At 35.7% G+C, this 24,590-nt stretch overlaps 1 protein-coding gene across 1 annotated transcript in view; it reads right to left on the reverse strand.

The window, feature by feature from the left end:
• Positions 1–24,590, reverse strand: part of SHOC1 (shortage in chiasmata 1) — a 66,784-nt gene that overhangs the window by 12,609 nt on the left and 29,585 nt on the right. The window contains exons 10-18 of the mRNA XM_090275959.1: positions 19,741–19,946; positions 12,364–12,777; positions 10,997–11,125; positions 9,432–9,608; positions 6,666–6,770; positions 5,163–5,341; positions 4,043–4,115; positions 2,342–2,411; positions 1,050–1,228 (exon numbers count right to left, since the gene is read on the reverse strand). Coding sequence (XP_090132085.1) covers positions 1,050–1,228; positions 2,342–2,411; positions 4,043–4,115; positions 5,163–5,341; positions 6,666–6,770; positions 9,432–9,608; positions 10,997–11,125; positions 12,364–12,777; positions 19,741–19,946 — 1,532 coding nt within the window. The remainder of the gene's footprint in view (positions 1–1,049; positions 1,229–2,341; positions 2,412–4,042; positions 4,116–5,162; positions 5,342–6,665; positions 6,771–9,431; positions 9,609–10,996; positions 11,126–12,363; positions 12,778–19,740; positions 19,947–24,590) is intronic.

Here is a 24,590-nt window from a genome sequence, read left to right on the forward strand (position 1 = left end):
TTTCTGACTATATGTCAAAAATTTAAAAGATTAATAATATCTACTTATTATAAAGATATGGAAAAAAGATCCTCTCACACTTTCTGCATACATATAAATTGGAATAGCATTTCTGGAAGGACATTTGGCAATATATAAATGTGTGTATACCTTTGACCTAGCAATTAAGTTTACAACTTGGAATCCTGATTTCTTAGAACAAGTATATAAAGGTATAGAAGGTATAAAACTACTTTACCTTACAGTATAATCGTGGAGAATTGAAGCATTGTAAATGCCGCAAATAAGGAATTGGTTGAATAAAAGAATGAAAGAAGCCTCTACATATAAATGAGAATGCTTATCTTTTTTCTCAGGCCCATGTTTCAATTACTTAACTAATTTAACAGTTAATTCTAAATACCAAAGATTCAAAATAATGATTATAGTGTATTTTAGAACTGAGTTGAAATGACTCAGAATTCAAACTGCCCACTCATACTGGAGTGGATAGAAAGTAACTTATGATAACTATTGACAGAGAGATGCACTGGGAGTAAACATCTTTGGGCTTTTAAATTTAGGATCTGAGAATTCACAACCTTAGTCATGTGAGACGAGAAACACAAAGAAACCAAAGGGTACACAAAGTGGTTTTAGACTTTTTTCTAAGTACTTATGTATAAACTTTTGTTGCTTATTAAAACTTTTCTGAATCATTCAACATACTACTATATAATTTTTCTCTAAAATTTAATAAAATACTATTGAGTAAAAGTACCAGATTGATAATAGATGTAATTGTCATAAAATTTTGTTATTGCAAGTAAAATTTAGAAGTTAAAGGGTTTAAAGATAAATACAACCAGTAAAATTTACTTTACTAATGAGAAATATGATGTAAGAGATAGTTAAAGGACTTGTTCAAGGTCACGTAGACAGTGGCAAAATTAGAGCTTACACTCAAGTTTTCTAATGTCACAGCTTCTTGTCTTTCTGTAGATCAGAAACAGAAAACAGAAATTTTACATCCTAACAGAACAAAAATTTTTTTTAGTTTGTATTCTTACTCTTTAAAACTGTGTCTGGAAGAATCACTCTAAAGGCCACGAATGGAATATTCAATTTTTCACAGTGTTTAGTCCAACACGAGTTTTCTATGTAATTGTATTCCACCACAAATGAGAAATTACTCCAGGGGAAATCTGCTCCAATATATTGAGTATGTACTACTACACAGGAACTTGTACTGAAGACAAAAGAAAGCCAGGAGAATGGAATTAGACTTGCACCATTATTTACTTGGAGTGCTAAAAGATAACTGTTTTTGGCTTATTTTATTCTTCTCTGATCTATGACTACTTATCTCGGAAAAGCACTGGGGTATTTTCTGTTGATTTGCACTCCAATTGTGCTATTCTCTTTTCATCTTTTTTTTTTTTTTTTTGGATGGACATACTTTTTTAAAAACCCAAATATAAAAAACTCTAGACTATTTCACATCCTTAAAAGCAAGGGTCCTTAATTTGATTATTACCTGAGTTTTATCCATAGCAGATAAATCACCAAGAAAAATAAATTTCAATTTCCTACAAATGTGAGGTTTTAATATTTGAAAAATCTATAGAATAGAATATTACCTAACAACTATGAAATAGTTCTTTTCTCAGTGGGTTTCATAAGTGATTTAACAACAACAAAAAGATAAAATACTTAAGTTTTCTTTCCCATCTTTGAATTTCATATAATAGCACTTACTGTAATTAAAATTTTCTGCTGCTGCTTTCTACCCAGAGCAATCTAGATAGATAGAAGCTAAAAGGTATCTATGTCTAGCTTTTATGGGCTTCTATTTGATTTATATCTTCTCTTTTTATTATTTAGATTTAATGTTAGGAATGAACAATTTCTACATAAAATAAGGCAAAAGAAAAACATTTCTAGACAACACTAAATTTATTATTAACTGGCCCTCACTAAAAGAATTTATACTTCTGTACTTCAGGAAGGAGAACCCAAACAAATGAAGGAAATACAAGAAACAATGCTGAGCAAAAAAGCTGGTAAAATCTGGTACATTTAAACAGGCACGTTATGGACTGACAATAACAATAATAATGATAATTTGGGTATATTAAAGCAAGACTGAACTAAAATTCTGGACAACAATTATATATAACACAAGGCAATGAAATGAATTAAAGTGCTTTATGTAAAGCATTTTTTCAGGAAGAGAGTAGAAACATGGGTTAATTTCAGATTTTATTAAACCTTTTATAATAGTTAAATTCTAGGAGAAATTGTGCTTTTTCTTGTGGAATTTGTATATTTGCTCCCTATAGATGAAGAAATACATTTTTACCCATCTGAAACACCTTCAGATTCCAGAAAATCTTTTCCTTTGTTCGAATGTAAGACAGTCAATGTTAAACCTGTTAGAAAAAGAGTAATGAAAGAAAGGTTTTTTCATTATTACTTTTTTAATCCTCACCCAAGGATATGCTTACTGACTTTTTTAGATACAGAGAAAGGGAGGCCAGAGAGAGGGAGAGAAAAAAATCCATGAGAGAGAGAAACATCGGTTGCCTCTCCTATGCGCCCCAACTGGGGACAAAACCTGCAACCTAGGCATGTGTCCTGATGGGGAATCAAACCCACCATCTTTCAGTTTACCGGATGACACTCCAACTGAGCCACATGGGCCAGAGCTTTTCAGTGTTTTGTTCATATGTAATTTTTGGATGTGTCATGTATTTCACTAGCACAAAAACGAATTAAAGATCAAGGAAACTGCTTAAAATACAATTTGGGTGGTTATTTTTCTAAATCTAGGGAGTAGAAAGTTTAAACTGTAAGAAATACTTCTGGTGTGTGTATATGCTGTGTGTATGAGCAAGGAAATTTTGAATTTATTATGTAAAATAATAAAATGGATCAAAAACTTAATTTAAAAATGACTAAATTAAACTTGCTCACCAATTCTGTACAATTAATTTTATTTTGCTAAAAATGATGGTAGATTTTACCTTTTTTCTCTAGTAAAAATTTAAGTACACAGTTAAGCATCAAGAGACTGCATTTCAATTTAAATTTCATATGTTACTAATTTTTTTAACAAAATATAATAAACACCAAAAAAATTCTGTAGCCACACATACAGTTTATTTTTTATAGGCATGATTGATTTAAGAATAGCTAATTCTAGTTAAAATCAACTCACACTCTATTAGTGTACTCTGTCACCTGTAAAGTTCACAATGGTCTGATGTAGTAATAACAAAGTAATACTTAATCATTTTATGTTTACTTAAATATGACAGTAGTTTTGGTAGCAATAAGAAGGGAGGGAGTATGATTTCTCTCTAATAATTGATAATGTTATGTTATTTAAAAGCTAATTTTCTTTTCAATAATGATTTGTATTAGCTATGATTCCAAAGCAGATTACTTGCTGAGTGCATTGCTAGGATCTTGCAAACACATAAAATCACAGAACTAGCTTCCGTATGAGAAGGATGGAGGGGAAGCAGTATCATCTGGGGGAAACTGGGTTTCACTTAAGACACGGAGGTGAACAAGCAGTTACATATAAGCAATAGGTTCACAGCACAGGTGGAAAGGGTTGACAAAGAGGGCAGTGGGGGGTAGGAGAACAAACTGAAGAATTACAGTGGAACAACAGAGACCTAGGTTCAAATTCTGATTCCCTCACTTGGTACCTGGAGATTTGCATGCTACATCACCTTTGTGAACTGTAGTTTCTTTATTTGTAAAATTGAGCTAATAAGACCTATTCATAGAGCTGTGGTAAGTAGTCAGTATTATTTAGTAACTAGCAGGTATCAGTAAAAGGTATCAATGTGTACAGTACATTACAGTATATTATATTGCAGATTTATAGTCCAGATTGATTTAAAAACTAATTAGATATCACTGAGTTATTAACTTTTAAAGGATAAATTTATGGTATGTTAATTATATCTTAATTTTAAAGTTTGGTTTGATCAATACATTTTTATGTTCAAGCATGTTATCAAATGATGCATAATTAAAAACTGCCTACCTTCCATTTTGTTAAGGATTTCAATGAGTAAATGTTTTTCACCATCTGAGTCCATTCTTATTATAATCAGCACCTGACCAAAAATAAGAATTTCTTATACATGTATATTTAAATAATTATTCTTTTTCATAGTTTTGCTACAGTGACAAACTTAATTGGCTATATGAAACTAATGGCAATAAGATTACAAAGTAAGTATTTGTGTTGTAAAAGATACCATGCTTAAATACAAAGGAATAAATTCTGGTATGATCAAATATTAATGAGGAAAAAACTTTGCAGTAGTAGGACATCCTTAGCATTCTTCAAGTATTGCCACAGATGCTTCTATCCAGAACCAAGTTGTCTCTGCCTGTATTGTGTGAATTTGTTGGAGAAAACCAATGACTTGCTGCTATACTTTCCTACTTACCATTACAGATATTTTGGGGAGGGGTGGAGAGAGGACAACAAATCAATTTCAAATTTAAATTTCTTACTGATTGTTTTAAATTATTTTAATGACTCAAGAGAGTTACCAAATAACCATAAAGTTGGGGATAAAAATATTGGAAGGCCAGAGAGAAAGAGAAAAAGGTCAAATTTGTAACCAGATTATATATAAAACATCTGAAATGTTTTTTGCTTGAAAAGATTTTAAAAAGCATTTTCTCTTAAATATTTATTAATGCAACCTTCATATACTTGAGGTAGGGTGGACAAAAATTTCCAATATAATCCAAGGGATAAAATAAGTGCTTTTCTATCTTTCTTTCTCTCTTTCTTTTTTTTGGTAGAATCACATAAGGTGAGATTTCAGTTCAATATCTAAAAATAAATTATTGTAGTTCTATTACAGGGCATATGTTCATTAACTTACAAGTACCATACAGAATTTTTGAGATCTGGAGAAGTAATCCATGGAAAACTGTATAATAAAAATTCAAGACATAGGAATAATGATGTAAATCATCTTTTCTCTGGGACTGATATTGTTCTGTTAACTTAGTTAAGAAAAAAACTGTCAAGGGACCAAATAGCATAGACTATATTATAATTTCAAAATTAAGTGCAAAAATTCACCTCACATTTGGCTCTCAGTTAAGCTAATTACTGTTATGTGCTTTATTCCAGTACTTGCCTTAACTTGCTGTTCACTTTGCATCCAATTTTGTATCTGACATTGCAATTCTTGTATTTTGTAGTTGGTTTCAGGCTTTTTTTCCCTAATAAACTGTACAATCTCTAGCTGCCTCCAAACATCATTCAGATAGGAACCTAAAATGCTTTTGTACACATCTTTTGCATTTGACAAATATCCTGTTAAAAACAAAAAGGTGGGGGTGGGGGCATGACTTTTGTTCTTTGAGAAACTCCATGATAAAAATCTGAAAGAAAATAAGAGTCATAACAGAGACAAAATAAGAGTCATAACAGAGACAAAAAAATTAAAATTTCTTTCAGTCCTTTTCAATAAATATTGTGCAGAAGTGAGTCACAATTGTACATCTCTTTATAGCACAGGAGCTCGGATATGCTAGAATCTGATATTCTGCCCGACTATTATGCTTTAACATCAGCCAGGCTGTTAGTAGGACTGACAATCTTTCATGGAAGCCCAAAGTCTCATGAGGACAAGTGACTAAATACATAGACACTATACCTGTATACTCAGTCCAGGCACGGTACCTTAGGGCTATAGCCTGATGGAGATAAGACAGTCCGAGCCAGCACGAACACCTAGGTGGTTTAATTGGAAAAGAGAGGAAAAGCACCACGCTGGGCTTTCTAAGAGCAGCTGTAACTTAGTCATAATACTTGGCCAGATAACATAATACTTACCCAAGTGTTACAACTCCCACTGCTGCAGAGGGAGTATAATTATAACTCACTGCTGCTCAATAGTTATCTCTAAAACCTTGGATTAGAGAAATAATATCTGTCTGGGTCACAGATAAGAGGAAACGTCTGGGTCAGAGATGAGAGAAAAATTATTTTCACTTTATATTTAAAATAGGTTCTAAAAATTAAGTTGTAAAACATAACCCTATAAGCATACTATTACTAAACAAGTTTCAGTAATTCTGTCATAAGGGCAAAGCACTAATGTAGTAAGACAGGTATTTTAATGATTCTGATAGTTTTAGAAAAGATTTCCAGAATCATAAAATTGCCAATACATTCAAATTAATTTTATTTTTATCATTCAAGTAGTTTGTATCCTCATTTATATACACAACTAAAAAAATGCAAAAGATCTTACTACTATTAATTTAGTCATATTTCATCTAGGAAAGATTAAGGCCACAGGCATTCAATAAAGACCTAAAATGTATATGGCAAAATGTCATCTTACACTAAAAATTACTGCATGATAATGATTATACAATCAAATCTGCTTAAGGCCATCAGTACTCTGTGATTCAGGCCTAGATGAGGGAATCCTGAACCTATTTTTTTAGCTGATGATAGTTGTTACAGTTAATTCCTTTTATGGATTATAAACAGAGTAAAATATATAGTCTATATAAATATATAGTCTATAGTTTCTTACAAGGTACATCTTTTTCAGAAAATTAAAAGTTATTTCAGATAAAATATTTCAACAGAAAGAAAAGGAAAATTGAAAATTTTCCCCACCGACCCAATGCTGTGTCCAAGCTACATGTTAAAAGGACATCGCGAATTGTGACCAGAAGGTGTAAGAGACCTGCATGCTTGAATGTCATTTCTTTTTCATCATTTGTACCTAAGTGATCAAAAACATATTTAAAAACATAGGATCTATATTACAACTTTAGAATATGTATTAGAATGTTTAACAATAATAGCTAATATTTATTATTGACTGTTTACTAGGTGCCAGGCTATGTATAGGGTGGTTATTTTATTACATCTGTAACAATAAGTCTTTCAGGCAAGTTTACATGATCCTTATTTTATGGATGAGGAAATAGTCTTAATGAGGTTAAGGAACTGTCCAACGTTAATTTGTGAATAAATGGTGGAGTTGGCATTCAAACCCAGACAGCTAACCTTAGAGCTCATACTCTTTTTGCTTTCAAAGAATATTTAATTATTTCTACTCTTGGTGGGGAAAAAGGTCAGTGACTTCCAGTTATGAAACAAGAAGAAAATTAAATTTATAACTTGCCAACTGGTTAAACTAAAAGTAGAGGATTATAACATAAAGCAATCCCTTCAAATGGAGGTGGACCCCTGAGAATATTTGTCTAAAGACATGACTTAAACAAGAGATGTATTCACAAGGACAGGCCAATTGTCTAGTTAATGTGTCCACATAGCCCCAGAGCCTTCTGACGATGATAGCTTAAATTTCACTGTGTGGGGAAGTGAGAGCAAGAAGACAGGATTCTAGACCCACTGCCCCAATTTAACCAAAGAGACTCCACTTGTCTCTGTTTTTATATAGTGGCATCCCATGAAATATTTAACTGAGCAGAGTTCTGCTAAAACATTTGAAAATTGCTGATCCAACCAATAAAGACAAGGCAAATAAGTAGTAGTTAACTATTGAAAATCAAAAGGCAAAAGAAGAACTGATTGTGGATAGTATATCCAGCCCTGGGGGTGACTTGTGGAAATAAGTCAATCATCACCTGGATGGGATGAAAACAAAACAGAGAAACCAGGTTTCATACTTTTCTTCTACCCATAGGACAGTATTTCTTACAGTGTAAGTCTGCACCTGATGAATTGTTTCAGCTTTTGTATGTCTGAAAACATCTTTCTTTCACCTTTGTTTCTGTAATATATTTTTGCCTAGATAGAAAACTAGGTTGATGATCTTTTTCTTCTTCAGTATTTTAAAGATGTTACTCCACATTTTTCACTTGCATTATTTCTGACAAGAAATCTGATGTTATCCTTATCTTCGTTTCTCTTACGCAACATATCTCTTTTCCCTTTGGCTGCTTCTACAATTTCCTATTTATTACTGGTTTTGAGTAATTTGATTATGATATGCTTTGGCGCAGCTTCATCATGCTTCTCATGCTTAGAATTCATTCAGTTTCTTGGGTCTGTGGTTTTGTAGTGAAATTTGGAAAGTTTTTAGTCATTATTTCTCCAAATATTTTTTCTTCTGTTTCTCCCCATTTTGCCTCTTATTTGATAGAATGTTAGGCTATTTCAAATTGTTTTGCAGCCCACTGACACTCGTTCGTTTGTTCCTTTAAAAACTTTTTTTATCTACCTGTGTTTTGTGTTATTTCTATTGCTATACCTTAAAGTTAACTAATATTTTCTTCTGCAATATTTAATCTGCCATTAACTCCATCCAGAGAATTTTTCATCTCATACATTGTAGTGTAGTCTCTAGAAGTTTGATTTGGGAAACAGTTATAATAAGTTTCAGTGTCTTTCTCTGGTGATGTTAACATCTTTGTCAGTTCTGAGTTTGTTTTGATTGATTAATCTCATTATAGGTTGTGCTTTCCTGTCTCTTAACTATGCCTGATAATCTTTGATTGAATGCCAGACATTGTGAATTTTACCTTGCTGGATGCTACATATTTTTGTATTTATATGAATCCTCTTCAGCTTTGTTCTAGGATGCAATTAAGTTCCTTCGAAACAGTTTGATCCTTCGGGTCTGGCTTTTATAATTTGTTAGGTAGATCCAGAGCAGTACCAACTCTAGAGATAATTATTCCCCACTACTGAGGCAAAACTTTCCTAAATGCTGTATTTAATACTCCACAGATTACAAGTTTTTCTAGACTAGCTGGTAGCATATTCTTTGCCCTGTGTGAATGCAGAGTACAATTCCATCAATACTTTCAGATGGTTTTGTTTCTGCAACATCAGGTAGTTCTCCAACCTACATATACTGTGTGATACGTATTCTGCTGAATACTTGAGGGAGACTCTCTGTAGATCTCCAGGACTTTCTGTGTGATGTTCTCTGCTCTAATACTCTATCTATCCTTTTAACTCTGGCTGCTTTGGTCTCCCTAGCCTTTCCATTCTGTTTCCTTAACTCAGATTGACCACTGGGCTCCACCTCAGGTACCTGTGTCATGGCTTGGCAACTCTCTCAAGGCAGTATGCTAGAGCAATGGTAGGGCTCATCTCAAACACAGTTTATTTTTGTATTATTACTTATTAATTACTGTGTTATTTTCTATACAAACAACTGTGAACCTGCTTTTGCCCCACCCTGTATATGTCAAGGGAGCTTCACTAAGAAGCAACGCCAGATGATATTTCTTACCCTTTGCTCCTCACTTAGCTGATTCTCCAATTTTGGTGTGTGGGTGCCATATGCTGAATTACAGTTATGCCTTCATCTATGAGTAATTTCTGCATATTCTGTTTTTTTACTGAAAAACTTGATACATAATTCATAAATTTATACTTTTCAATAATGTAAGTTATTTGCACTCACCTTGATAAATAGCATCACTTACTACTTTTTCTTGTTCCTTTAAGAGGAATCTTGTTTGGTCAAAAATAACAGTGGCAAATTTCCAATTAGCAACGGGGAGAGTACGGAGGCATCCAAGGTTTTTTAAGATAGGAGTAGCTGCTGCTTCTAGGAGACAGTATGCTTGGCACTGGCTCTCTGTAAAAATAAAAGCATTAAAGGCAGTGTTTTTATAAAGACTGTGTGTTCTTTTTGACAAACCAATTTAATATGTTAACCTTCATGGAAACCTGAACTCTATTTAAATTCTTTACTCAGTTAAAAATCATGATATTTTACATAAGATTGTATAAAAGATGTTTTAAGATATTTATGCTGAGTAAACTAGTAAAAACAAAACACTTTCCTCAACAGAATTAGTATAATTGTATGACTATCCTATTTATTTGAAAGGATTTATTTAGTAACTCAACATGGCAACTATGAAGAGCCATATAAAGAGAACTGCACAATGTTTTTTCTTTTCCATCAACTATTAGCTTACAACCATAAGCCAAACAAATTTATAACAATGACAAATTGTTTCTGATTTTCACTGGAATATCAGTTTTTAAAGACTTCCATAATCATCCAAAGGTCATAAGTAAGACTGAACCAAAGGAATGAAAAACATTCAAAAACTAGTATCATATTTTCTTTTTTTTTTTAATGAGGTGATTTTTTTTATTGTTCTATTACAGTTGTCCCAATTTTTCCTCCATTGCTCTCCCTTGCCCCACTCACCGCTCCCACTGTCAATCCACACCCTGTTCATGTCCGTGGGCCATTTGTACATGTTCCTTGACTATACCTTTCCCCTTAATTCCACCCATTTCCACCCTCTTGCCTCCCCTTTGGTCACTGTGCATCTGCTCCTTGTTTCTGTGCCTCTGGTTCTATTTTGCTACTTTGTTTGTTTTGTTCATAAGGTTCCTGTTATGGGTGAGATCATACGCGGTTTGTCGTTCTCTGCCTCGCTTATTTCACTTAGATAATACTCTCCATTTCCATCCATGCTGTTGCAAAAGAGGGAGTTCTTGCTTTCCTTCTCCTGCATAGTAGTCCACATATTTTCTTATTGACTTTAATAATGAGTATGAAGTTCTTAATCAGGCTATTCTTTAAAAGTCAAAGAATATTCTTCTTTATAGCAGAACAAAAAGTTTAATTACCATAGGATTAACAATAGCTTATTTACAATACCCTAATAGCAGACAAGGGAATAGAAAAAGCAACCACTAGCAGATCATTTTCTGGACTGGGCACAGGAGCCTGAGTTGTTTGCTCCTCTTTGTTTTAATGTAGGGAAGCAGCAGTTTAAAAGAAGAAATAACACTTAGTGGACTGGAATAGGGCAAAGGGGAAGGCAGATGCAATGAATAGGACCCTACAGGTTTGGAAATAACTTGAAAGTAAAAGTGGACTAAAGAAATATCTGAAACAAGTAAAGAAAGTTAGTACATGGAAAATGAGGTATATCCTAGATACCCAGGGAAGGGCTTTCACATTTACTTAATTTGAATGTATCTTAAAAGTATATAGCATACCTGATGCTTGAATCTCAATGATATTATCTGCTCCCTTTTCCTGATTTATTTTCTCTGGAGTTTTATTAGCACAAACAATAGGATTTTCTTCTTGGAGAATCAAAGAATATTCTTCTTTATCTCGAAATTCTAGTAAAAATATTAATTTGCATTGTTCAGAAGAAACTTAATGTTGCTCTACTTAAATTCTTTTTTCTATTATGATCAACATTGTTAAACTTCTTTGAAACACATCAGGATTAAATTGAACTATTTGGGCCAATGGACCTGACACTGTGTTGGGTAGAAAGTTGAATGGTAATAATGAAAATAACTTGGACATCACACCAGTGTTTCAATCTCAGTCTTGACACCAGTTTCAGCTTCCTCATATGTAAAATATGGATGACTATACCTATTTGAATATTGTTATAGGGATTAAACACCAAGCACAGTTCCCGATACCTAAAATAACATGTACTGTTCTACTTTACTTCATTTCTCTGTGTCATATCCTTATTTCTCTATGTCATGAATCTTTCCCAAGCAGTTCTTCCACCCCATCCTATCCCAGTCCAGTATAGTTTGGGACTGGGTAGGTAACTGCCCAATTCTGGTGTTTAGTTAGCAAGCCATTTGACTCTCAAACTAAGCTCCTTTTTCTGACTTAGCCTTTATTAGTAATAGAGGTGATATGTTGTTATATATTTTACTTCTTGTCTTATTTTATAATTGATTCAGGGGCAATATCTTGTGTACATTAATAGAATATAGAACAATAAGACCTAAGTATGATCTAACTTTTATACATCATTTTGTAGTTATTTCATCTGGGTAATCTATGTCAAATATACTATAGAATACCAATTTTTAAATGGAAGTGAAATGATAAGACATTACACTACCTTTGATATGGTTATAAGCAGAATGTAAAACAGTTTTAACTCAAACAGAGAGTCTTTGGTAAAGTTAAAAAGACTAATAGGTAATCAACTGGGCAAAGTGTTCTTAAGTATACATTAAAATATAAATTAAAATACTGAGACAACTGTAAGCTAAAAGAAAAACAAGAATGACAGAATAATAAAAAAATAGTTTGAAATAGTATGAATCTGGTCAAGTTATAGAGAGCAAGTATTACAAATAGTGGCTTTTCTTACAATTTTAAAATGCAATTAAAAAATCTTTAAATACATATCTACATCCGTATCTATAACCATATCTTTCTTCATGCACAATAAGCACCATGAGTCAATGACATTTTCTTTGACTTTGAAATATAATATATTCTTTGTGGAAGAGCTTTGTTTCTTTATTGTCTTTACTAAATTATACATTTACTCCTTGAAGCTATCATATGTATGCCAAAATACTACTAAGTTACCCACCATCTTTTTCTTCACTATCTGTGACTTCAGTCTTTGACGTGCTAGTTTTATGTTTACTTCGCATCATGATAAAGTCATTCAAAAGGTCCAAGTCATTCTCCCGTTTTTTACCATGTTTAAAAGAAGATTTTTCAATTTTTAAAGATGATGGTTCAGTGGATAGTATTGTGCAATCAAGTTCCAAGCAGTCTTTATTTTCTTTATCTTGGATTATTCTATTAACTAGTTCTTGATCATCCTTTTGTTTTTCTTCTTTTGTTGGACTCTTAACAGAGATATATTCATCAGAGGAACACAAGTTTGGTACTCCTTTTGCCGGAGACGGACTTTTTTGTGGAAATGATGTATGATCACTTGTAGAATCCTCGTTAATAAGTACAATAGATGAGGAACAACTTTTATGGTCTAGGCATTCTGAAAACAGAAAACAAAAATATCCAAATGACTTCCATGCCTAAATGAGTGTTCTATTAGGGTATTAGGATAACAAATTATTAATATAATTTGATCCTTAGGAGTACTTTGTTTACTGCTTCGAAAATCAATTTTTGGTCTGAATAAAATAAAATAAAATAAAAATTTTAAAGGATAAAAATTCAGTTCCTCTCTCTTTTTTCTCTCTCTCTCCCTTTCTTTTTATTACTGAAGCTATCTTACTAAGCAGAGAAGAATTCCAGAACATCTTATTGCCGGTAGACTTATAATAAGTTACAGCCTTGGAGTTAGGTAACAGTTACTCCAAGAGTCAAAAACTTACATACCAAGTAAGCCACAGACTGAAATAAAATACTTGCAATACATATACTTGAAAAGGACTGTGTCCAGAATGTATGAAAAACTCTTATAAATTAATTTTAAAATAAAACCAATTAACAATTTTATAAAAGTATTTTAACAGTACTTCATATAAGATATGCACATGCTGCAACATGGATGAATCTTGAAAACATGCTAAATGAAAGAAGCCAGTCACAAAAGACCACATATTATCTGATTCCAGTTACATTAAATGTCAAAATAGGCAAATCTATAGATGCAGAGAATAGATTAGTGATTCTATACCTGAGAAAAATGAGGAGTGACTGCTAATGGGTATAAGATTTCTTTTTGATGTTGGTATAGATATTCTAAAGTTGTTTGTGGTGATGATAACACAGCTCTGTAAATGTACTAAAAATCATTGAATGGTGTGCTTTAAATGGGTGAATTGTAAGGTACATTTCAATAAAGATTTTTTATACATATATATATAGATATATATATATAGATATAGATAGAGCATATACATAAAAGATATACAAATGGCCAGTGAGTGTGTAAAAAGATCTCATCATCACTAGTCATCAGGGAAATACCAGTTAAAACCACAGTAGGATACCACAACATAACCATTAGACTTCAAGACTGTTGGTACCAGGGGGTTAGCAAGGATATAGAGTAACTGGAACTCTCACATGTTGTTGTTGTGAATGTACAATGATGAAACCACCTTTGAAAACAAGTTAATCATTTCTTGTAAAGTTTGAAATACACCTACCATAAGACCTAGCAATTCTACTCTTAAATAGTCACTCACGAGAAATAGCATATGCCCACAAAAAGATCTGTACAAGAATGTTCATAGCAGTTTTATTCATAATAGTAAAAACTGAGGGGGGGTGGAATTCAGAAGAGTTAATGAATAAACCATGGTATTGTACATCCATATAATGAAAAATTTCTCAGTAATAAAAAGAAATGAACTAGTTATATACACAACATTGTGAGTGAATCTCAAAATGTCATGCTGAGTGGAAGAAGCCAGACACAAAAGAGTTCATACTGTATTGTTTCATATATGAAATTCTATAACAAGAAAAACTAATATAGAGTGACAGAAAGATCAACAGTTAACTGGCTGGCGTCAGGAATGGAAGCTGGTGGGGGAGAGGGTAAGACGGAGGGAGAATCACTGTAGAATGCAAAGAGACAAAAGAGAACTTTCTGGTGTTAGAAGTATTACATATCTTATTTGTGGTGGTAGTTTCACTGGTATATACTTTTCACAAAATGCATCAGACTGTACAGTTAGAATGGGTGCATTTTATTATAGATTATACTTCATCAAGTTTATTTGAAAAATGCTAAATAATATAAATTAGTAAAGTATATGGCTGGTGCTAAAATCATAATCTTTGGGAAGATAAATTTTGTGTTTTCCTTCTGAAACATGGTGGGAGAATAATGTTGGATGTAATGATAATGCCAACTAACAGCTGGCCTCGATGTGTGAGTGCTGAGAAGTAAGGTGCCCTGGAGGGTAAGTGGTCTGAAGTGGTGAGCTGCTATTGGCCCAAGCCAATTGTTGCCACATAAAAATCTGAGTCTGGTTTTTGGAATCCTAAAGACAATGATAAAATATAGATCATTGATGTGCCACCCTCCAGATTTTTTATGTTGGTGACTAATTAAAACACCGTATCGGTCAGTAATATGTGGGTTGAACAGATCCTGAATGCTACCAATTTGTAACTTCTGAGCTATTTTCTAGAGATATCTTGGTATGTTTTGCAAGTAAATAGAAACTGTTTATTATTTCATTTTTCTGATTATTCTTCTCTACTACTTTCTCTTTAACTACTCCTACCATGACAAATTGGTCACGAGCTCCTGATACACACAGTTTACTTTTAAATATCCGATTAAAGAACCATCATAATGTTATTGGAAATCAAGGTAAACTGTGTGTTTCATTTTAATTTAAAAGTTATATATCATAAAAGACTGTACATTATTTCATAGATTTAATACATTACTCTGTATATTTGAAGACCCCATAAAATCTTCCTTTCCCTTTCATGTTTAGCAATCTGACAGAATTTCTCTTTTTATTTTTTTAATCCTCACCCAAGGATATGTTTTTACTGAATTTAGAGAGAGAGGAAGGGGAAGGGGGAGAGAAGAGAGAGAGAGAGTGAGAGAAAGAGAGAGAGAGAGAGAGAGAGAGAGAGAGAGAGATGTGAGAGAGAAACATTGATTGGTTGCCTCCCATATGTGCCCCAACTGGGGACGGACCCACAACCCAAGTATGTGCCCTGAACGGGAATTGAACCCGCAGCCTTTTGGTGTACAGGGTAACACTCCAACCAATTGAGCCACCTGACCAGGTCCTGACCTAACCTCTTTTAAAATTCTTCTACCAGGGGTAACCATCTAGGCCTTGGATAGACTGGTATGCACTTGCTTGATACAGTCTCCTTTTTCTTCTTCCTACTATATCCAAAGCCCTCTGTCTTCTGTCTTTGAAACATCCTTTGCTGATAATTCTTTTTTTAAAAATCATTTTTCTTATTGTTGTTCTGTTACAGTTGTCCTGTTTTTTCCCTGTTGCTCTTCCCCTGCCTCGCCCACCTCCCTGCTCTCCAATAATCAGTCCCCACCCTGTTGTCCAGGTCCATGGGTCATTTATATTAGTTCCTTGACTAGACCTTTCTCCTTCTTTCCCCACTTTCCCCCCTCCTCCCTCCCCAGTGGTCACTGTCAGTCTGTTCCTTGTTTACATGCCTCTGGTTCTGTTTTGCTCATTTGTTAGTTTTGTTCACTATTCTTATCTCTTGACATTCACAATAATTTCTAAAATTCACTTTTAAATATCTTTAGTTACTCTATAATAAACTAAAAGTAAACTTTTCCAACTCCTTAATAATTTGAATTTAGTAACTATTGCACAAACATTTTAAAACAATGTACTTCAAAAAGATACAGTCAGGCTAAGTACGTTCCATTTACTATAATGGCATATATAGCGACCAAAATAACTCAAAATATTGATACTCAAGACATTTTTGCCATCTTAAATTGTATAAGCAAAAAAACACCAAATGAGTAAATTTTGGAAGCAAAGAAAGATTTTCTATTGTTGAAGAGAGATTACTAGATATTATCGAGCAAAGTTCAGCTATCAAGCAGAAAAATAACAATGCTTGTTTGTGTCTGGGCTGATGTAAACATAAAATGAGAAGGCAATTAATCATTTATAAAGGAAACAAAGTCACTAATTGAAAATGGCTAGAAATTTTAAAACTGAGACTGCAGAATTAAGACAGTAAGGGATTTTAGGATTAGGTAGTCAAATTTCCTCACTTCTCTGAGGAAGAAAATGTAGTTTAGTGAAGCTCAAAGTTATAAATTCTGGCAGAGCCAGACCTAAGCTAATATTGAACAGTAGAATTTAGTGCAATTTCCCCAATCACTTAGTGGAAAGCCAGTATCTAACATCGTCTCATCATGAAAATGTTCATGCGGGGGATATTTACTATTATGTACTTACATTCTGATTAAGTACTTTTGTAGGAAAAAAATACATCCATTTTAGTATAATCAGAAGATGATCATGACAGAAATATGTAGTTCGATGTTCCAAAGTTCCTGTCACTCCCATATGTAGTCCTGCTTGTTTCCACCACTCTGGGCTTACAGGAGTAACCACAAGGCTTTCTTCTTAATTGAAAATAATCTGAATTTCTGGTCAAGATGGTGGCATATGTAAGTATGGCTCACCTCCTCGCACAACCAAATCAATATTACAACTAAACTAGAGAACAACCATCATTCAGAACCATCAGAAATCAAGCTGAATGGAAGTCCTACAACTAGGGAATTAAAGAAGAAATTAGTCATGACTGGAAGGAGGGAAGGAGGGCTGGTCCCATACCCATGTGTGGCAGATATCCCATGAGGGATATCTAAGGAATGAAGGGACCTAGCCCCACACCAGGCCTCCCAGCCTAAACTTCCAGTGACAGGAAGAGAAGTCGCCCTAACTTCTGGTTATATAAACCAGCTGGGTTTGAGGCTGTGGAAGACTGAAACCGGTAGAAACCCTGGCAATTCCTCTTGAAGGGCCTACACACAGATTTACTCAGACTCACTCCCTCTGAGCTCCAACACAGGAGCAGCAGATTGAAAGGCATCAGAGACACATGGGGAGAAACTAAATTGTCTAGCATCTGGGTAAAAGCTGGAAGGGAGCTTTCCCTCAGACAGAAATGCTGGCAGAGGCCACTGTTCCTTTTCTGAGCCCTCCCCACCACAGAGCCTCAGAGCCAGCAGGCAAATGCCATATCTGAGACTCCATCAACCTGGTTCACATTGTTTGCCTCACCGTGGTGATTCCCTGAGGTCCTGATGCACCCAGCTTTTGAGTCCACCCACGCTGTTTCCAGTGGCTTTTCCTTACAAATGGTTTGCCTAGGCCTATGCTTCTGATTTTCCTAAATTCTCTTAAACAAGCAGCATCTGGCTTCAGTGAGCCCTGTACCTCTTTTTGCTAGGCTGCCCCAGGCCCGGCACTAACAGCAGTTTTTGTTCATAGCCTGGCCTCTCCTGGACACCTCCAAGGACAGCACAAGTAGCAGCCATCTGCAAATTGATTTGTAGCCTTTGCTGTGTAACCCTGGACAGAACACAAATGGTGGCTGACCTTGCATGTGCCGATAGCAATCAAGGCTCAATTACCACAGGAAGGTGTACAGCCCACACAGTGGGTGCACCTGAAGTGCCCAGCTTGGGGAATAAGGGAGGCTGTGCCACTGGACCCTACAGGACACCTACTACATTAGGTCACTCTACCAAGCCCAGGAAACATAGCAACTCTAACTAATACATAGAAAAATAAAAATAAAAACACAGGGAGGCTGCCAAAATGAGCAAAGAAGCATGGCCCAAATGAAAAAAAAACAAAAAAAAAAACAGAACAAAACTCCAGAAAAAGAATTAAACAAAATGGAGACCAGCATGCTACTAGATGTAGAGTTCAAAAAACTGGTTTTAAGGATGCTCAGTGAACTTAGTGAGAACTCCAAAAGCATAAAAAAGTGCATGGAAATCATAAAAAAAGAACCAGTTAGAAATGGAAGATATACTAATGAAAATAAGGAACAATTTATAGAGAGTCAACAGTAGAGTGGATGAAGCCGAGAATCAAATCCGCAATTTGGAACATAAGAAAGCAAAAACCACTGAATCAGAACAGCAAGAAGAAAAAAGAATCCATAGAAATGAGGATAGGTTAAGGAGCCTCTGGGACAACTTCAAGTATACCAATATTCACACCATAGAGGTTCCAGAAGGAGGAGAGGGAGAGCAAGAAATTGGAACCGTATTTGAAAGAAACAATGTCAGAAAACTTCCCTAACTTAGTGAAGGAAATAAACATACAAGTCTAGGAAGTGAAGAGATTCCCAAACAAGATAAACCCAAAAGAGGCCCACCCCAAGATACATTATAATTAAAATGCCAAAAGGTTAAAGACAAAGGGAGAATCTTAAAAGCAGCAAGAGAAAATCACTTAGTTACCTACAAGGGAGCCCCCATAAGACTATCAGCTGATTTTTCAAAAGAAACTTTGCAGGCAAGAAGGGACTGGCAAGAAATATTCAAAGTGATGAAAAGCCTAGGGACACTTACGCATGACCCAAGGACATGGACGACTGTGTGGGGATTGCCTGAGGGCAGGGAGAGCAGGGTGGAGGGGGGCAAAGTGGGAAAGTGAGGACAACCCTGATAGCATAATCAATAAAATACTATTAAAAAAAGAAAATATATTTTTCAAATCTGTAACTGAATATTGATTGTTGGGCTCTTCAGTTCTTGGCACTTAAAAAGCAATAACAACACACAAAAAATAAAAAATAAAAAAAACAAATAAGCTGTACAGTTCACAGGGCAAAAGAGATTAAAAATACAATAAACAGAACCACTCAAAATTTCTTATAAAATAAATTTTCACAAATTAGGAAAAAAAGTGAAAGTTATATTTGGTATTTCATCTTCAAGAAGCCAATATTTGTAAAAATCCAAAATGTTATAGCAATAGTAGTCACATAAAATATTTATTTTAATCTGTGAAAATATTATAAAGTTAAAATTATTCTAATATTTAGTAGGAGGTGGAACTATTATTTGGCTATTTCAGTATTTACTAAATTAGTACATTTGATAATATTTTGAAGAATTAATATAATATTTAATAACTTAGAAATTCTAATTCATTATAATGAACCTGAACAAGAAGATATATTTGATCAGATTTTATGATAACTATCATCTTAGATATTTTGGCACAGAGGTTTCTACTTTAATACTTCTAGCCTAAATAGGGACAAATCATAACGTATAGAGGAACTGAACTAGTATGACTATGTGACATTATTATCTGCATTATAAGCATCAACCCAAAATTAGGATTATAAATTTTAAAATTCTAATTTGGAGCTGTGTTTCCTTTTTTTATAATGATGGTAATAATAAACATATTGAAACTAACAATTACATTATTGCTGATTGTACATTTTGTGTATACATTTTATTTAGCATTCAAAATCAATTAATCTTTACCTGGAAGCAAAGATGAGTTCAAGCTCTGTTTGGTGTGACTCAGTTGGTTGGGCATCGTCCTGTGAACCAAAGGGTCATGGGTTTGATTCCCGGTCAGGGCACGTGCCTGGGTTCCAGGTTCAGCCCCTTGGGGCGTGTATGGAAGGCAGCCAATCGATGTTTCTCTCTCACTTTGATGTTTCTCTCCCTCTCCTTCTCCTTCCCCTCTAAAATAAAAAAACAAAAATGAGTTCAAAAAGCTTCTGTGGCTTTCTGATTGCCACACTGTACAGTATTCTTTAGCTTATTTTTCAGAAGTAAGCAATTTACTAAAAAAAGTTAGTTTAATACATTAATAATAGAGTTTTTTGCATAATAAAATTTCTTTTACAAAAAGGATTTTTCACACTAAAAAGCAAAGTTGAAAAATTAACTATTTTGGGACTTCCGGCCAAGATGGAGGCTTAGACGGACATGCTCGGCCTCCCTCTACAACTACAGAGGAATACAACTACTTCAAAACAAAAGATAACTAGAAATTCCAGAAAATAAAACTACATGGAAGCCCAACATATGAAGTTATAAACCAGCGGCGCTCTTTGGGTAGGTAGGAAGAGCGAAAGTGGGCGGTGCTGTTTGCGGTCGCACCTGGGACAGCAGCAGGGAGAACAATCCCAGCGGCAGGGAGAACAATCCCGGCTGCAGTCTAACCCCGGCAGCTCGCGACCCCAACGCTGGGAGAAGCAGCCACCACATCGCCTCGAACAGTGAGGCCCAGGGGGTGGGAGGATGGATCCCGGTCTCCTAGTGGAATAACTGTGTGAATCCATCTTGGACCCCCGCCCCCACACAAAGCGCCATAGGGCTGCGAAATAGGTTGCGATCGCCACTGGTCGCTGGGCAGTGACGACAAAGTGCCGGCGAGAAAGGTTGCAGATCGGCGCCGGTCGCTGGGTTGTGACGAGTACACAGGCACTGCCCCCTATAGCCGGCCCAAGAAAACAAAACGCATCTGTCAAAATGAGGCAGACAACTATAGAAATCCTGGTGGCGCAGCTCACCAGGCAACAGATGAAGAATCTGACAGATGAACAAATAAGAAACCTGTCAGAGGCTCAGTTCAGGGCCATTGTTATCAGGTGGCTTACAGAATTAACAAAAGATCTGGAAAAAGATGAGAAAGAATCGAAAAACACTCATACTGAAAGGAACAAAACCACATACGAGACAGATGGTGAGGAAATAAAATCCAGAGTTCAAATCAACAAACCAGAACACAAAGAAGGAACAAACAGTCAACCAGTGCAGAGAGAAAAAACGGGAAGCAAGGAAAATGATGAGAGGATCAGAAACCTCTGGGACAGCTATAAAAGGCCCAACATAAGAATCATTGATTTGCCAGAGGGTGAAGAAGATGAACCAGAAATTGAAAAATTAAGTGAAAATATAATAAAGCAGAACTTCCCAAACTTGGGGAAGGAAATAGACTTACAGTTCCAGGAAGCATAGAGAATTCCAAAAAAACTGGACCCAGGGAGAACCACTCCAAGACACATTATAATCAAAATGTCAAAAGTTAAAGATAAAGAGAGAATCTTAAAAGCAGCAAGAGAGAAGAAAAGAATCATGTACAAAGGGGTCCCAATTAGACTATCAGCTGACTTCTCAAGGGAGACCCTGCAGGCAAGAAGGGACTGGCAAGAAATATTCAAAGTAATGAAAATCCAAAACCTACAACCACAAATACTCTATCCAGCGAAATTGTCATTCAGAATAGAAGGGCAGAGAAAGTGTTTCCAGGACAAAATAAAACTGAAAGAGTTCATTAGATCCAAACCACTGTTATATGAGATGTTAAAAGGACTGGTTTAGAAGAAGGAGGATCAAAACTATGAAATCTAAAATGAAAACTGCATCACAAGAAACAACAACAGAAGCTAGGGAATTGAAACAAAGGCAAACTAAACAGGCAACGAGAGTGGAAAAAGAACTACAGGTATGGGGAGCATATTGGGGGTTGGTCAGCAGGGAGGGTGAAGGGGGAGAGGGAGGGAGATGATATAGGAATTAAGGATCATGGTAGGAGGGAATGGAATAGACAGAGAGAGGTTGAGAAGAACTATATGCACAACTAATGGACATGGTCTAAAAGGGGGGGGGGACAACTGGAGGGAGGGGGGCCACCGGGTGGAGGGGAGAAGAGGGAAGGGAAATTGGGACAAATGTAACATTATAATCAATAAAACACATTAAAAAATTAAGTATTTTATAAGTGGATAAACTGAGGTAGAGAGTTCCATAGACCAAATTTCAAATACTAATTTCTTTCACCACTGGGAGGGTTTGACAATTTGTCAGCTCCTTAATTGCTCCTGCTTATTTGTAACTTACTCCTACTTCCATCTCCGTCAGTGAACCTGGAGCCAAAAGAAGCTGCCTTGGGAGGGTTTTAGCACTTTATTCCATAAATGTGCTAGCACCTCCCCTATAACTCAAAATAAAAATACAATTTAGGTAAAATTACTCTGCTTACCACACAACACAGTAGTTTCAACACAAACTTTTACATAACTACTCTCCTCAAGCACATTCTAAACCAAAAATTTGGAGCCTCTGCTGGCTGAGAATCAAACTATGAAAAAGTTCTGTCTGCTCTCCCTTCTCAGGAAGTGACAGGCCCTAACGTTTAGTTCAGGTCCTTCAATCTTGATGGGTGTGTGAGTGAGTGATGAGTATCTGTGCACTTTTGGGGTACTGAAGGGAGAAGGGAGAATTATGCAAACAATAAATATAAATTACAGCCTATCAATAATTATGAAGATAGTAGCCTTGCCAGGGAAGTGAGCATTAATTCACAACCCCTTAAATCTAGGTCCCCAAACTTTCCACTCCCTTCTAAGTGAGCATTGATTGTGTCTGTTTCTCTGTTCATATGAAACATATACGAGCATGCTAATTATAAGTACTGCTAGTTAAATTGACAGTCCTGGGCAGTGGAAAGCTAAGTTTTATGTCTAAACCATCCAATTTACCCACATAATCCAAAAATCTGGCATGCAGTGGCAAAATTTGAGCATCTAGACAATTCTTTAATCTTACTGAGGTCTCTGGCAAATAGACACCTCAGATTGTAGGCAATTATTTTAAAGTAAAAGGAAGGGGAGATACTTAGGTGAGCCATGTCCAACAGGAGACTGTAATATAGACAAATTTTCTCATTCTTAATGGAGGTTTCTGAAGACCCTTTCTGAATTTGATACTTCTTTGGTCATATATAAAAATATGTTCCCAAGTAAGTAATCAGTTAGTATGGAAATAAATTCTATGTCATACAGACTTTTCAGACCCAGGAAATTTATCATAGAGTTTTTTTTTTTTTTTTTTTTTCAGATTTAATGTGTTTTATTGATTAAATTATTACATTTGTGCCAATTTCCCTTCCCTCTGCTCCCCTCCACCCGGTGGCCCCCCTCCCTCCAGTTGTCCCCCCCTTTTAGATTATGTCCATTAGTTGTGCATACAGTTCCTCCCAACCTCTCTCCGTCTATTCCATTCCCTCCTACCTTGATCCCCAATTCCTATATCATCTCCCTCCCTTTCCCCATTCCCCCTCCCTGTTGACCTCCCCCCAATATGCTTCCCGTACCCACAGTTCCTCTTCCCCTCTCGTTGCCTATTTAGTTTGCCTTTGTTTCATCTCCCTAGCTTCTGTTTTTTTTTTTAAACCAGTCCCTTTAACATCTCATATAACAGTGGTTTGGATCTAATGAACTCTTTCAGTTTTATTTTGTCCTGGAAACACTTTCTCTGTCCTTCTATTCTGAATGACAATTTCACTGGATAGAGTATTCGTGGTTGTAGGTTTTGGATTTTCATTACTTTGAATATTTCTTGCCAGTCTCTTCTTGCCTGTAGGGTTTCCCTTGAGAAGTCAGCTGATAGTCTAATTGGGACCCCTTTGTACATGATTCTTTTCTTCTCTCTTGCTGCTTTTAAGATTCTCTCTTTATCTTTAATTTTTGACATTTTGATTATAATGTGTCTTGGAGTGGTTCTCCCTGGGTCCAGTCTCTTGGGAAATCTCCTTGCTTCCTGGACCTGCAGGTCTATTCCCTTCCCCAAGTCTGGGAAGTTCTCCTTTATTATATTTTCACTCAATTTTTCAAGTTCTAGTTCATCTTCCTCATTCTCTGGCAAACCAATGATTCTTATGTTGGGTCTTTTATAGCTGTCCCAGAGGTTTCTGATCCTTTCATTGTTGCTTCCCATTTCCTCTCGCTGCATTGGTTGACTGCTTGTTCCTTCTCCATATTCCAGTTTGTTGAAATGAACTCTGGATTTTATTTCCTTTCCTTCTTTCTCATATGCTGTTTTGTTCCTTTCGTTATGAAAGTTTTTCGCTTCTTTCATATCTTTTTCCTGCTCTTTTGTGAATTCTGTAAGCCACCTGATAACAATGGCCCAGAACTGAGCCTCTGACAGGTTTCTTATCTGTTCATCTGTCAGGTTCTCTATCTGCTGCCTGGTGAGTTGTGTTACCGGTATTTCTAAAGTTGCCTGCCTCATTTTGACAGATGCGTTTTGTCTTCTTGGGCTGGCTGTCGGGGGCAGTGCCTGTGTACGCGTCACAAATCAGCGACCGGCGGGCGCCTGCCTGTCCGCGACCTATTTCGCAGCTCTGTGGTGCTTTCTTTGGGGGCGGAGGTCCAAGATGGATTCACACAGTTATTCAGCTAGGAGACCGGGATCCGTCCTCCCGCCCCCCTGGGCCTCACTGTTCAAGGCGATGCGGCGGCCGCTCTCCCCAGCTCCGGAGTCGCGCACCGCCAGGGGCTTGCGTAGCTGGGACTCCTCGCCGGGGTCGCGCACCG

Source organism: Furipterus horrens, unplaced genomic scaffold (assembly GCF_987537825.1).
Source record: "Furipterus horrens unplaced genomic scaffold, mFurHor1.1.pri manual_scaffold_4, whole genome shotgun sequence".
Lineage (NCBI taxonomy): Eukaryota > Metazoa > Chordata > Mammalia > Chiroptera > Furipteridae > Furipterus > Furipterus horrens.